The sequence below is a fragment of the Schistocerca serialis genome, chromosome 1 (assembly GCF_023864345.2).
Source record: "Schistocerca serialis cubense isolate TAMUIC-IGC-003099 chromosome 1, iqSchSeri2.2, whole genome shotgun sequence".
Lineage (NCBI taxonomy): Eukaryota > Metazoa > Arthropoda > Insecta > Orthoptera > Acrididae > Schistocerca > Schistocerca serialis.
In genome coordinates, this window is record NC_064638.1 from 599,968,589 (window position 1) to 599,985,374 (window position 16,786).

The 16,786-nt window shown below is 40.9% G+C and overlaps 1 protein-coding gene across 1 annotated transcript in view; it reads left to right on the top strand.

Moving 5' to 3' along the window:
• The window catches only part of LOC126477096 (fatty-acid amide hydrolase 2-A-like), a 241,253-nt gene extending 238,301 nt beyond the window's left edge, over positions 1 to 2,952 (top strand). The window contains exon 11 of the mRNA XM_050103591.1: positions 455 to 2,952. Within this exon, the coding sequence (XP_049959548.1) occupies positions 455 to 640 (186 nt within the window). The 3' untranslated portion in view covers positions 641 to 2,952. The remainder of the gene's footprint in view (positions 1 to 454) is intronic.
• The last annotated feature ends 13,834 nt before the right edge of the window (positions 2,953 to 16,786 follow it).

Sequence of the window (16,786 nt, forward strand, 5' to 3'; positions counted from 1 at the left end):
ATACTGACGAAACTAAAATGAGCTCTAACATGGAAATTAAGCGTTTCCGGACACATGTCCACATAACATCTTTTCTTTATTTGTGTGTGAGGAATGTTTCGTGAAAGTTTGGCCGTACCTTTTTGTAACACCCTGTATAATCTGCAATCTAGCGAGCCGGCCGTGGTGGCCGAGAGGTTGTAGGCGCTACAGTCTGGAACCGCGCTACCGCTACGGTCGCAGCTTCGAATCCTGCCTCGGGCATGGATGTGTGTGATGTCCTTAGGTTAGTTAGGTTTAAGTAGTTCTAAGTTCTAGGGGACTGATGACCTCAGAAGTTAAGTCCCGTAGAGCTCAGAGCTATTTTTTAACATCTTATTACATTCAGGTGTAATGGATTCAGAAAGGTTGGGAAGCACTGAATCGAGGGCCTCCCCATAACTGCAACTCTACGGTGACTGTGTTACTTGCTCAGGTGGTGGCGGCGCCGAACCAGGACCGTCTGTGCTTCGCGGTGGCTCGCGAGTTGGAGGCGGGGCTTGGGGGTTGGCAGCCGCCAGCGCCCCACGCTGGCGCTGCCGCCGCCCCCATCACCGCCACCGGCGACACCGACTCCGCAACCGCCCCTGCCGCCGCCACCGTCATCCCAATCGGCTCTTAGCGCCGCCGTCCGCCCTTGAACTGCCGAGACTGAACCACCAAGGAGCAACGCTGGCCATCGCCACTCACCTCTGGCTGTGCTAACCTTCCAGCTGCCGCCGCGCCATCACAATGCGTCCAAAGAGTCGGTGCTAGCGTGTCTTCCTGTTCTTACAAGCAATAGTTTGAAAATTATCAACGGTTTTCTCCGTTTTTTATCGCGACTGATTGGATTTTCAAAGGACTGCAGACTTAAAAAGCTCTTTCAGAGATTGCTTAGCGTAACGAAATACCTACTTCGCATCAAATGCCATGAAATTTAGCGTTGCATTCGGGTGGCTTATTTGATTGTGTGACTGGCAATAATCTCTTGTCAAGTTTCGAGAAACTACTTCTCATGAATTCACCGCTATCCTGTTGGGAGCAATACGTGTGTTCTTTCTGCATCCATCGCTCTTCCGTCTTCTGTATTGGCTATAGAGATACTAATGTGTTACTGAGGAAAATAATCTTACACGATGACTTACGATGCCCGCCCTTGCCTTCGAGGCCGCTAAAGCGTAGCACTGTGACTGCGCTCGACTTACAGACAGGCGGTTTGAATTTTGATTCATCAGTATGTGGCCAGGGGACGTGGTGGAGGAGTAGTTATAAACATCAGATTTAATATCAATGTCCTCAGTTCAAATTCCACATCTGCTTGGACTGCCACATACGAGGGATAATAGTTTTTGATGCTAATTCGTCTGTCGAATGGAAACTCAAGTCAGCAGTCCTCTGAAATTTTTGGAAGTAATAATTACGCTCGTCATCAACTACAAAAACTTGACTCTGCACCTTATTTACACTACTCACGGCCACCTACACGAAATAGTTACGCAGTTCGCAAGGTTGAGAAAGTGAATAAAGGAAACCTTTCAGGTTTAGGTGGCTGCGTTTCTTGGGTGCTCCACATCCAACAATTCTACACATTTAGTTTTACCTTCTGACGATTTTAATTTAGCAAATTTTGACGATGTGAAAATGTGTTACGCTGAAAGAACTCATACATCGACAAACCTGTCTTAAAAAGGACATGTGTAACTGAAACCTCTTTCAGAGGGCAGTTGCGTCTATTACGGTGATAATATTGTTTTTTTTTTACTGATGTTATTATTACGTTACTGTGTAATCTGCACTATTCGAACGTACATGTAACTCGTACGACAGTCTATTCGCGAAACACGAAGGTCAACAAAGAGAGGGAGGGACAGATGAACGAAGGAAGTAATCACAATGTCAAAAAGGTAAAGTCATTTTTCTGCCTGCAAATAACGGGTGACAAAAATATAACTGACCAGGAATATATTTGAGTCTAAAACGAAATAAGCTGGTCTAATTAATGAACAAGATAACTGCACTTTAAACACAATTGTAAATGTTCCGATTGCAAATGATATTCTTGCTGTATAAATGAAATTGTCAAAGTTTCGAAATCGCTTTTCGGGACAACTTTTACTTGGTCAATCTGTACCACAACATCCTTCAGAAATTCAGAGAACAAGACCGACTAGACTCCTGAAACCTACGTGAGAAGCGGACATATTTTTTACAATTTTAAAACTAAATGAAATATTTACCATGAAACGGAATAAAGTTCAACTCCCAAGTATTAAAGATTACGCTCCAGTATTTTATGATCGCAGCTACAGTTCTGAAACTAACAGAACGCCCAGTGGCTAGTGACGCCACGTTTCTTTTTTTTTCCGTGACTTCACTGGTGCAACAAAGTTTTTTGTCTTTACCAAAAGTTTCATAGCGTCTATCTGCTTCGTCAGATGTAAATCCTTTTATTTTACTGTCGCTTTTGTGTTACTACTGTAGATACTGTTCTTTTGAAGATACTTTACATATTACTGAACACTATACTTTTCGTACATTTTGTATGCACTCTGCACTACAGCACATGACTGATTAAGATAAAGAAACTGGTGACCATCTAACATAAAAGTCACTAATTGGCCTTCCAGACCGAAGATCTCTGACAAGACGTGAAAACAGTAACAAACAGAGGAGTTGTGTGCTGCATGGAAACGTTTGAGGTGCACTAGACATTAAAAAGATGCGTACTCTTAAAATTGTGCACTCTCGATTTTCACTACTGATGCTGTGTTGTGATAATATTGTGAATGAACAGAAAACTAGCGTAGAATACTGAAGAGTAAAATGTTAACTGTAAACAAACAATGGGTCTATGTGTATCTGTAATTATGTACTAGATTATAGGAGCTTCAACGATCCGTAAAAATAACTGATGTAAATGTAAAAATTAGTAAATATCGAGATATACTTTTATTACTGTTCTTATTTTATGTATAGCCTCTCAAAGTCAAAGCCAATAATCTCCTGATGGAAAGAAATGTCAAGGCGTTTACCACGTAAGTATCTCTTGACTCTCATTTACAGACTTAAGAGGTACAATGGGATATTATATTTCATTATGAACCCTAATATTAAAAATTACACTTTTTTTCCATGCTGTAATATGATACCACCCCATTAAACCTGGACGAAAGCACTAAAAAGTCACCGATGTGAACCAGTAACTCACTGCCAACTACAAGATAAAGGAGACATGATGTTAGATATGTAGGGGCTTTTATGAACTCTTCAAGTCTGAAAACGGTAAACCGGACCAAACAAATTAAAAGTGACAGATTAGTTTCTGTCGTAATTTCACTGAGAACTATATTCCGAGTACATTACTATTTGTCAAACCGTTAGTTTGATGCTAGTTAGTTAGTTAGTTTGATGCTAGTAGACTTCTCTTGGCCAGGTATAGTCTGTTTTTTATGTCCTCCTTGCTCCGTCCGTCATTGATTATTTTGCTATCTAGATAGCAGAATTCCTTGACTTCGTCATCCACAATTCTGATGTTTTCTTCTGTTCTCATTTCTGCTTCTTTTCATTAGTTTCGTCTTTCTTCGATTTACTCTCAATCCATACCCTGTAGTCATTAGGCTCTATATACCATTCAAAAGATTCTGTAGTTCTTCTTTACTCACTGAGGATAGCAATATCATCAGCGAATCTTCTCATTCATATCATTTCCTCCTCAATTTTAACCCCGCTCTTGAATCTTTTCGTCATTGCTCCTTCGATGTATGAGTTGAACATGAGGAGCGCAAGACTACATGCCTGTCTTACACCCTTTTCAATCCGAGCACTTCGTTTTTGGTCTCCCCCTCTTCGTTCTTGTGCATATTATACATCACCTGTCGTTCCCTGTAGTTTAATCGTTTTTTTCTAAAAACTTCAAACATCTTTCACTATTTGACACTGTCGAACGCTTTTTCCAGATCGACAAATCCTATGACCGTGTCTTGAGTTTTCTTTACTCTTGCTTCCATTATAAACCGCAGCGTCAGCATTGCCCCTCTGGTGCCTTTACTTTTCCTAAAGCCAAATTGGTCGTCGTCTAAAAGGTCATCACTTTTCTTTTCCATTCCTCTATATATTATACTTGTCAGCAAGTTGTATGCATGAGCTGCTAAGCTGATTGTGCGATAATTTTCGCACTTGTCGGCTCTTGCAATCTTCGAAATTGTATGGATGATTCTAGTATGAAACTTACACTCTGCAGCGGATTGTGCGCTGATATGAAACTTCCTGGCACATTAAAACTGTGTTCCGGACCGAAATTCGAACTGGGGACCTTTGCCTTTCGCGAGCAAGTACTCTACCGACTGAGCTATCCAAGCACGACTCGCGACACCTCTTCAAAGTTTTAATCCGCTAGTACCTTGTCTCCTACCTTTCATACTTCACAGAAGCTCTCCTGCGAACCTTGCAGAACTGGCACTCCTGGAAGAAGTCTCTGCAATATCCTTTCTTTCAGGAGCGCTAGTTCTGCAAGGTTCGCAGGAGAGCTTCTGTGAAGTATGAAAGGTAGGAGACAAGGTACTGGCGGATTAAAACTTTGAAGAGGTGTCGCGAGTCGTGCTTGGGTAGCTCAGTCGGTAGAGTACTTGCTCGCGAATGGCAAAGATCCCTAGTTTGAGTCTCGGTCCGGCACACAGTTTTAATCCGCCAGGAAGTTCAATGTGTGGATGATGTTTTTCCGAAAGTCAGACAGTGTATCACCAGACTCATACGTTCTACACAACAAGGTGAACATAGTCATTTTGTTGCCGCTTACGCCAAAGATGCTAGAAATCCGATGGAATGTTACCTATTCTCCTCCAAAGCTCTTTTAATTCTGACTATAATACTGGATCCCCTATCTCTTCCCTATCGACTCTTGTTTCTTCTTCTTACACATCACCAGACTAGTCTCCCCCACCGCCCGCCCTTTCATAAAGGCATTCAGTGTACTCTTTCCCTCTTTTCGCTCGCTCCTCTGCATTTAACAGTAGAATTACCATTGAACTCTTAATGTTATCGCTCTTCCTATTGATTTTACCGTAGGCTGTTTTGACTTTAGCACATGCTGAGTCATTCCTTCCTACCATCAGTTCTTTTCGATTTCTTCACATTTTTCATGAAGCCATTTCGTCTTAGCTCCTTGCCCTTCATATTGATTTCATTTCTAAGTATCTATGTAGTCCTGATTTCCCTGAACATTTTTATACTTCCATCTTCCGTCGATCAGCTGAAGTATTTCTTCTGTTACACATTGTTTCCTCGCAGTTACCTTCCTGTTACCTATATTTTTCATTCCAAATTCTGTGATTACCCGTTTTAGAAATGTCCACTCTCTTTCAACTGAAATGCCTACTGAGCTATTCATTGTCGCAGTATCTATCCTGAGAGAACTTAAAGCGTATTTCTTCATTCCTTGGAAAGCGTATTTGTTCATTCCTTGGTATTTCCGTATCCCACTTCTTTGCATATTCTTTCTTTCTGACTAGTCTCTTAAACCTCTGCCCATGTTTCATCATTACTAAATTGTGATATGAGTCTATATCTGCCCCTGGGTACGCCTTACAATACAATATCTTATTTCAGACTCTGCCTGATCCTGATGTAATCTAACTGGAACCTTCCCGTACCTCTCAGCCTTTTCCAAGTATACCTCATCCTCTTGTGATTTTTGAACAGAGTATCTGCTATTACTATCTGAAATATACTGGCGAACTCAGTCTTTCTCCTCGCTCATTTCTACTACCAAGACCATATTCTCCCGTAACCCTTTCTTCTAATGCTCTCCCCACAACCACATTCCGATCCCCCTCGACAATTAGATTTTCTTCTTCCTTTATATACCGAATTTTGCGTTTGTTCTGTGGTATAATATAAGCCACACACAATCCATCAGGAAAGGAGGTTCCCTGCAAAGCACTCGTGCGTCCCTTCGTAGATGACTGCTTTTGAGAGCTATACGATGTAGTACTAGCTGAGAGAACTGAACGAATACAAATAAGAGCAGCACGAATGGCCAAAGATTTGTTGCATCCATGGTACACCGCCTTAGAGACGCTAGAAAACCTGAACTTGAAGACAGATACTAGTCATCCCACGGAAGACTACTTACGAAATTTCGAGACCCAGAAGTAACATATGAACTTCGGAATGTACAACAAGCCTCTACGTATTGCTCCCAATGGTACAGTGAAGACGAGATCAGACTAAATACAGCGTGCTCCAAGTATCTAAGCAATTATTCTTACAGCTGCCCATATACGAATGCAACGGGAAGAAATCCTTATTTGTGGTGCAATAAGAAGTACCATTGCCATGCACATCACAGTGATTCGCAGAGTATTGATGTAGACGTTAGGAATTGGCTGCAGAATCACTAATCAGTTAACTATGACTTTCTTGGGGGTTCTGCTTGGCGTTATAGCAGTGGCGGCTTTTGTGCCGACCTTCCCTTTCCAACTATACTGAGGTGACAAAAGTCGTGGGATACTTAATAGTGCCGTGTCGGGCCTCCTTTTGCCAGGCGAAATGCAGCAATTTGAATGACATGGACTCAACAAGTCGTTAGAAGTCCCCTGCAGAAAATTTGATGGATGCTGCCCCTATAGCCATCCAAAATTTCGAAAGTGTTGCCGGAGAACGAGTTACTGTACGAACTGACCTCTCCATTATGTCCCGTAGATGCTCGGACGGATTCACGTCGGGAAAACTGGGTAGCAAAATAATTCGCTCGAATTGTCAAGAATGTTCTTCAAAGCCATTTCGAATAACAGCCGCCCAGTGACATGGCAAATACCATACATACATACATTCCATAGTTGTTTGGGAACATGCAGTCCATGAATGGCTGCAAATGGTCTCAGATAGCCGAACGTAACCATTTCCAGTCAATGACCGGTCCATTCCGACCAGAGATCCCAGTCCATTCCATATAAACATAGCCCACACCATTATGGAGCCATCACCAGTTTTCACAGTGCCTTGTTGACAACTTGGGTCCTTGGCTTCGTGGGGTCTGCGCCAAACTCGAGCCCTACCATCAGCTCTTACCAACTGAAATCGGGACACATCTGACCAGGCTACAGTTTTCCACTCGTCTAGGTTCCAATCGATACGGTCACGAGCCCAGGAGAGGCGCTGCAGGCGGTGTCGTGTTGTTAGCAACGGCTGTCGCGTCGGTCGTTAGCTGCCATAGCCCATTAACGCCGAATTCCGCCTCACTGTCCTAAACGATACCTTCATCGTACGTCCCACATTGATTTCTGCAGTTGTTTCACGCAGTGTTGCTTGTCTTTTAGCACTGACAACTCTACGCAAACGCCGCTGCTCTCGGTTGTTACGTGAAGGCCGTCAGCCACTGCGTTGTCTGTGGTGAGAGGTTATGTCTGAAATTTGGTACTGTCGGCACAATCTTGACACAATGAAGACTGAGTTCCCTAACGATTTCCAAAATGGAATGTCCCATGCGTCTAACTCCTTCTACCATATCGCGTTCAAAGTCTTATTATTCACGTCGTGCGGCCATAATCACGTCGGAAACCTTTTCACGTGAATCACTGGAGTACAAATAGCCGCTGCGCCAACACACTTTCCTTTTATACCTTGTGTACACGATACTACCGCCATATTTATATGTGCACATCGCCATCCCATGATTTTTGTCACCTCACTGTGTTTGACTCTAAGCACGTAAGCGAAAAAATGTTTAGGAAAAGGTTAAAATTATGTGTGTAAAGTTCGTTGGAAGTCGCTAGGTGGTCCAATTATGAAACACTGGATCAATATAGTCTGGATAGTTTGCGTCCATTTTAAGCAGAAGCTAGTTTTTCGCGCATCTAAATGTTTATGACGTCTTATTCCCTGAATTAGGTATAAAATGATATGATTTTGCAGGTACATTCATTTATATATGTGGTTACTGTCTACAAACTGTGTGCCGAATAGAGGCAGTAGTCAAGAACTAATAAATTAAAACATCATGCCTGATGTGGTAGCTTTTCAGCATGAATAGCAAAAATGAAGTAGGGGATGAACTTTTTTCCATACTTCATTTTGAGAGTGGAGTCAGTGATAGAGAATTTCGCAAAGGTTTGAAATTATGTACAGCCCGCATATTTGCGCGCCGTCAATTACGTTACTTCTGAGCACTTTCTAGCTGCAAAACTTGTCTTAATGTTTTACACTTTTAACATTAGATTATACCTCTTAATGGGTAGTTCATGACATGTTTTAAAATTTTTAAGAAAGGTCAGTAACTATGCAAAATATTCAATTTAAATTATTTGTTGCCTCTGGAAGCAGTTGAATAGATAACCGGCAACTGGTATTGGGTTCTGGGCTACCGAATTAGTAATATACGCTGACGGAAAATTAATCGCAACACCAAGAACGAGTTGTGAGACAAACTTCATTTGGCAGACGTGTGTAGCCAAGAATGCCATAAGGTGACAGAGAAGCCATTACCAACATTTCACTGAGTTTCAACGAGGTCGTGTAATAGGGCAACGAGAAGCTGGATGTTCCTTGTGGAATATCGCGGAAAGATTTGCAGCAGGAATGTAGCCACTATATATGATACCTGGCAGCGGTGGTGGCGAGAATGTATGGTCGCAAGAAGACTGAATGCCGGAGAGCCACGTGGTAACTACCGAGAGGGAAGGTCACGTTGGGCGTGGGGCTCTGACGCATCGTAGAGCATCTGCAGCAGCAATTTGAGCAGCAGTTGGCACCACAGTGACACAACGAACTGTAACAAATCGATAACTTCTACGACAGCTCCGAGCCAGACGTCCTGAAGCGTGCGTACCACTGATCCCAAACCACCGCCATTTGTGACTTGAGTGGTGTCAATCGAGAGCCCACTGGAACCAGAGTGGAGGTCTATTGTGTTTTCTGATGAAAACTGGTTCTGTTTCTGTGGAAGTGATGACGTCTGTTGGTTAGGAGGCGGTCAGCTGAGGGCCTAAAACCAACCATTGTAGAAGCACTGGACATAATCTGAGTTCTGGTCTGGGGTGCGATTTCGTATGACCGCATGAGCACTGTCGTGGTTATCTCACGAACTCTGACTGAAAATTTGTGCATCAATTATTGTGATTCCACCTGTTGTGCTGCTATTCATGAACAATATACCAGAGAGTGTTCTCCAACACGATAATGCTCGCCCAAATGCTACTGTTGTAACCCAACAAGTTCTACAGTGTGTCGACACGCTGCCTTGGCCTGCTCGATCACCAGATCTGTCTCCAATCGAGCACATACGGGACACCGTGGGATGATAACCCCAGCGTCATCCAAAACCAGCATTAACAGTCCCCGTATTGACCGACGAAATGCAACAGGCGTGGAACTCCATCCTACGAACTGACATCCGGTACTTGCACAACACAATGTATGCACATTTGCACGCCTGCATTCATCTGTCTGGAAGTTAGTCCGGTTATTAATGAACCAGCATTTCACATTTGGAGTGGCTTATCCTTTGCTTACATTGACGTGTGATTTTTCAGTGTTAATCACTTAAATAATTATTTTACATAGACGAATGTACACATGAAATTTCATGACTCTACATTAATATTTTTTGGTGTTGCAATTTTCGCCGTCAGTGTTAGATTTAGTGGAATCTGGCCGCTGCATTTTGGCGGTTGTGTGTTTCTTTTTAAAGTTCGTTGTGTCATCTTCGGGGAGCAGATGAGATTATACAAAGAGAGTAGGTGAGAAAAAGTAATTTCGAAATGTTCATACTTCTGGCGAACTTGGTAGTAACGATACGGTTTTGTTAGTAGCTTTTAATATTCAGATACACACCTTTCATTTCAGTAGAGGAATGAACACTGATCCGAAGAAACTTTTTGCAGGGCAGATGGCTTCTAAGCAATTAGGGGCTCCAGAGTTTGGATTCTCCGCAACGTCCATCAGAAGCTACCGTCGAATATAGATACGAATGTTTTCTTCTTTCTAGAGCAGAGAAATGGTCTGTGCTGAAGGCATCACACCGCTGCTGTATTTTGTCTAATTTAGCAAGTGCTGACTTCATGCCTATGGTATAAGATGGAATCATAAACCTGTTGAATCGACGGATTGGAAACCGAGGTCGTGTCTACTTTTTGTTTTCAAATTAGGTTTATCTACGCTACGCATTGTTTGTTAGAACAGGGGGTCATATTCCATCAACAGAAGTCCTCGAGTTCTGAGTTACAGAAGGAGCCATGTTCATGTAAACAAGTGTATGGTGGACCTGTTCCAGTAAAAAAGAAGGGAATAGACGATACGAAGAAAATTCTAAAACACATATCTGAAGAGCAGAAGCCATTTTATAACAGTGTATGCCAGTTACCAGTGAAGGATGGACCGGATAAACATGAATCATACTCACAATTGTCTGCTTTGCTGTCTTGTGATTGTATTTTGGATACATTATAAATAAACATGTATGCTGATAACCTGTCTTTTAATACTATATTGAATATGAATAATACAAACTTGCATAACACTATCCATCCGATTGAACAGAAAGCTAGTTGCCTTATCAGGTTCGGAAAAGGGGCAACTCCAGCACATGCAATCTGGGCATAGTGGCACGATTTGAATGAATCAACAGTGGTGTTACAGCTATAATGTGACGATTCTGTGGATCTCAAGAGTATATACAGAGTGAGTTTTGTTAACGTTTAAAATGTCGGGAAATACTCCCAAGGTAAATGACAAATGTTGAACATGTGACGTCGCCACATGAGGTACCTCGCCGCACGTGTAGCGGTTGGGCTTGTCGACCCTACCGTCGCCGGTAGGGTGCAGTGCTGCATATCGCTCCACTACGCTACTCGTTTTTCGAACACCTTTTGTAAATATGATCTGTTGTAAACGTGGAAGTTAAAAAATTGTTGTCCTCGCTGTATCCAAGTAAAAGCCGTTCTTAATTTGCTTTTTTCCTTTTATCCGTCCTTGTTTTATTACGGACTTTGTTTAGAAAAGAAAAAGTAGGTCATTTACTGATAGCGACGCAATTCGGAAGCTTATACTCAATTATTTGTGACGCAGTGCGTTGGGTATTTGTTGTACTGTATTGTACAATAAACCAGTGGAGATTGTGAGACCGGTAAATAAAACAATGAATCTTACCTCAGAGTAAATACATAGTTTTCTAAAGCATACATAAAATACCCTCCCTCCCATTTGCAAGACTCGAACCCTGTGCCCCACGCGCTTTGGTCTCACACGTAGGCCCAGATCCACCCCGACGTGAATACTTGGGTTGGGTTGGGATGGTCAGATGCAACGGAGCGATAGGCTCAACCGCTGCGCGTGCGGTGAGATGCGTCAAGTGGTGACGTCATATTTCTACATTTGTCATCCACTTTTGGGTATTTTCCATGTGTCTTATATTAAATTACTTGTCTCAGCTCCATCTACGTCGATTCTGGGCTTTTTAAACGTTAATAAGTATTGCCCTGTACGTGTGTTAGTTCACGCGTTTGCCTCAGTTTACTATGTGACTGCTTATTCAAACAAATGATATTTATAAAGCAGTCACACAGAGATTGAAGTCAACGTTTGAGTTGACACACAGGATCTATGCTAAGATTCACCGATTCTTCACATGACATCTGCAGTTTCGTTGGTTTGGAACGTAGACGTTATGCAAAGACAGAATTAAATTTCAGTCGCGCGGGGTAGCCGCGTGGTCTGCTACGCCTCGCCACGGTTCGCGCGGCACCTCCTGTCGGAGGTTCAAGGCCTCCCTCGGGAATGGGTGTGTGTGTTGTCCTTAGCGTCAGTCAGACTGAGTAGTGTGTAAGCCTAGGGACCAATGACCTCAGCAGTTCGGTCCCATAGGAACTTACCAAAAATTTCCAATCAAGTTTTATTAATGACAGGCACTCATGTTATTGATAACATACTGTATAAGAAATTCGCCATACGCAGGTAACGTAGTAGCATACGAGACATGTCAGAAGCAAAAGGAAGTGTACTTAACTACAGCAAAAGCTAACTGAAACAAGTTGAAAACTTTACATGTTCCACTATTTAACAATTCTGTATTTCATGTGTTTTAGAATAAAAGAGAAACCACAAAAGCTAACGGAAAAAAGGAAGGAAAAATGGAAATAAGACTAGGGTTTAATCTTCCGTCGACATTGAGATCATTAGACAAGGATTAACGATAATGAACTATCGCCTAAACTAGTTTGGGGAAGCAAACAAAGTGTTTGGATTAAGGTGGACCCACAAACCACTCAATGACACGGATAAATCAAGAGTAAAGCTAAGTTTATAACTGTTTTTAGAGCATTGGTTTTTCTCTGTGTAAGAATATATATATTTGCTTCTTTTTAAATTGTAGGTAGCGTAAAACAAATGTCAGTGACTAATGAGACTATAATTGATGACAGTCAGTACTTAGTTTGACGTAAGAAATAAGTTTAAAAATGAGCGCTGTGTGTACTAATGAGCGCTTTACTCTCTTCCTTGTACCTGCAGTCGCTTCTTCGTGCTCTAATCTACGAGACTTGATGCATGAATCATTGAACAAAAATGGTTAGCAATGAATGTACAAGGGCTTCCCTCCACTGATCGTGGACGTCAACTAAGAAATGTTTTTGGTTTCGGAGAGCCCCCAGTGTCCGTCACTTTTTGAAATACAGCACTAAATGTGCAGTGCGCCGTAGCAACATTACCAGCATCTCAAAACTATATACATGCGGTAGTGTAGTCACTGGCATACAGCGTTCCAGAACTAATTTTCGTTAAGCTGCATTGCTACTAGGCTTTGAAATGCGTTACGCCCAAGTACAGAGCCTATAACAAAGTCTTGATATCTACAGTCGCTACATTCTCTGTGAAAGTTGTTACCGTTTGACAGCTGGAACGGTACTAGCGCTCCAAGCGGTGAGAAAGGAAAGAGTGACATGAGTCATGAGAATAATGAAAGTTTTATTTATTTTCATACATAAGTAACGAAATAATGGTGTATTTTTGCGTTCCATGCGTTACTAAACTACAAAGAGACATTAATTATCGTGAAATATATGTAAAAACAGCCGAATTTCTCTGATTCAGTAACATAAGGTACAGCTTGTTCATGAAGAAATTCTTTTGAATAAGTGCAGAATTGCAATTTACTTCGCGGACGGCGAGAGAATAGAAATACATATTTTATGCATGAAAAGCGTATATTTCTGTCGTCTCTTCCTATTTTAGTAGGAACTTCCCGTGACACATAAAAAAATGTTATGGAGCGTAATGATACGCCCATTATTACACTTCAGTCGACTTTCTGATAAACGAATATTTTTGTAAATGTAATACCTTTTGCTTCAAAGGCGAATATGTTGAAGATTCTTACCGTTTGTGGCTCAGATGTAGCAACAGTTGTGGAATTGGGTTCTTCCCAGTTTCGGAACAGTTTCATTGCTTTTTGTCGTTTTATTACATCTGTGCAACCTACCTTTCATCTACAGGCGTGGTGACATATATGGTACGTTAAATAATATCACACAGGTTTCATACAACAAAATTTAGTGAATTGGGCTGGATGTGTGGCGGACAAAACTTCGCCTTGATGAGTAGACTTATGACTTCTCTCTGTAGGTCGGGTCTACTGGTATTTACTGGCAATTTTTTTGTTAAAAATGAAAATGACATTCTTCAGTAAGTATCCGTATGTTACAAGAGAATCGCACATAAAATATCCTGTAGTTCACAGTTTCATCCTCTCTGGGAGCTTAGGCAACTAACAAATGACAAATGGAGTGTCATTTTTTAGTAATCGTCGACTTTTATGGCAATACACGCGCTCGCTATGGTAAAGACAGCGTTACAAATCAATGTAAACGATAGTACTCATATTTATCCGATATTGTACCTAGAACTAATGGCCGCTTGGCGCACTGCTATCGCGTTGGGTAACGAAAACTAGACAGTGTCGCGATTGTTATGTCAGAATGTGGCTTATAATCTCTCTACGCCAGAGTATGTCTGCAGCTTTTATTGAGGGATCTTTGGTATGAAACTGTTAATGTGACAATAATAGATCGTTATAGTGGATATTTTGCCAATTACGTAAAATGAGGTGGCTCAAATGCGATCGTTTAAGGAAAGCACTAGAAGGTAAATAAATAATTTCTTGTCATTATTTCTTCCATATAACAAGTAAGCGACCTTTTTCAAATGCTCATTCTACAAAACAGAACGAAACTTTTAAAAATAGCTCAAACACATACTTTGTCAACAAACATGTCCGTAACTCAGCGGAGTTTCTGGAATATGATGTTGAAAATTGCTTTCTTCTACAAGAACGCACATCGTTTAACGTACAATGTTTCTGACATAGCTTACGCAATGATAAGTAAAGGCCATTCTGAAGAGAGAACGTCAGATAAACTTTACTCGTTTCTCAACGGGTTCCCCGATATAGCTGCGTGAAACTACCGGGAACAGCGCATGTGATAGTAAATTGACTTTGTAGTGTTGTTCACTGTGTTTTATTGTCGGTGTTCAAAAATACCACAAATTTCAGTGTTCTATAGCAGCTGATGTAGACAAATATTGTCTTGCTAATCGAAGCCAGTATCTACATTTTCCATTTAACATGAACACAAACATGTGAAACAGGAACATCCAATTTTTCCCTTTCTTGAATTTTTTAGTTTTTAAACAATAGACTGTAGGCTACTGCACTTCATAAATTATAGTTGGAAGTACGTAGTAAGAAAAATGGCAGCTATTTCATAAATAAAGACTTTCCTGACAGTCGAGTATATGCTTAATGTCAGTTCTAGATATAAACACAGTAAAATTAATAATTTCTGGCATTAGTTTGTTGTCCATTGTGCAGTTAATTTAGCTGAATATGTTATCAATGCAACGACATTGTTGTAGGCACATTCATATGGTAGCATACTGCGTGTGATTCACACACACACACACACACACACACATGTTATACTCGTGTATTCATGCTATCTTCAAAGACAAAGAAATAAACATTTTCTCAGATGACAGAAACATAGCAGGCAAGAGTGTTGTCACCAGTGTTGTCAGAGACTTATTGATACCCTTCTGGAATTTAAAAAAATGTCAAACAGCCTTTCCCTGTCAGATGCTGCAATGGGATATAGACCGATTTTTACGTAGAATTTAATTGTCTTCGTGTGAAGTGACGCTTCTCTCCCGCGTTTGATGATTGTTTCAGTGTCGTTATTGTCGTCATACGTAATTCCACTACGAAAGCTAAAGAGAAAATGCTGAAAAGTAAATGCTTCCAACCCAGTTCGGACTTCATTATTGAAAAGAGAATAGTATAGAAAATAGTGTCCGTCCCCAGAATATTAATCAGACGCTTTCTACGTCTCAAAAACCTGACAGCAACAAATTTACATTTGAAAATTGGTTTCAGGCTTTCCTTATGGATGACGGTCCTAAACGTTCCCTTGGTTTTAATTTTACTATTATATTTCACGATTTTGCCACAGCGACAAGTTTCATGAAAGTAACTGTTTGTGGAAACTTATCTTACTTCAGCACTGTGATTCATTTGCACAACAGGATAATGACTTCAGATTTTACATTACAAAGCACCATGACTGCTCTCCTCCGAGTTGAGTAAAAGATTAAAATAAGTAACAAAGCTTTTAAAAAATAATTAATTTTATTCCTAATACTTTGGTAAGAGAAATATAATCTTAACAATTTTTGGGCATTATCATTACATGGAATAGCTATTCGTCATTACATCCTTGCATAAAATAACTACTGCACACTATCCAAGATATGTTTCAGTTATATGCAAATCCAAACTGTTTCCTGTGGTAATCTGTATTTAACTAATTAGATATCTTACATTTAGAATAAAACAGTAGAAATAAAATGATTACAATACAGAATAGCCACATGAAAAGTCCAATAATATACAGTATTGAAAGACAAAACTGCAACGAAAAGATGGTTTCAAAAAGGTACATAAGTGTGAACATCCACGTAAAACGTAAATTGCTAAGGAAGCATATGAGGTTAGTGTCCTGAGTTCCCATTTTTACTCGAATATGTTTCTCTTCGTTCTTTCATATGCAAACTGCTCTATTATTTTACAAAGAGCGGCTTTTCGTGCTCTTTCATTTTCTATGGACATATCGATACAACCACCTGTACTGTGAGAATCACTGTTAAGTGAGTGGCAGACGATACTTTTTATTGAAGCGCAAAGTAAAGTTCTGTTCCATGCACACATTCTGCGTAGATTAATGACTGGCTGTACTGTTTTCGCCGAGATGTTCTTTCTACAATTTCATCTGCATTGTCTCTAAGGGATGGACACATACGAGACCAAAGATTATCTGTAGTTTCAGCGCTAAAAGACAGTCTTGGAATTTTTCAAGCACATTCTTGCGAGGCATTTGGTGTCTTGTATCGAAGGAAGGAAAATTAGAGTTTAATAGCCCATGAACAGTGAGGTTAGTACAGATAGAGCACAATCTCAGGTTATGGAAGGATGGGAAAGGAACTCGCCGGTCCTTTCAAAGGAACAATCCCGGCATTTACCTTAAGTGATGTAGGTAAATCACGGAAAACCTAAATCTGGATGGCCAGACTGAGATTTGAACTGCCGTCCTCCAGAATGCAAATTCAGTGTTGATGCTGATAGTAAACAAGAAGACCCACATTAAGCAAAGTAAAGAAGGTAGTCACTCATTTCTCGAGCAGAACCAAACACAGTGCCAAACGGCACAAGAAAACAACCACCCAGTATGTTGATGCCACATGCGTT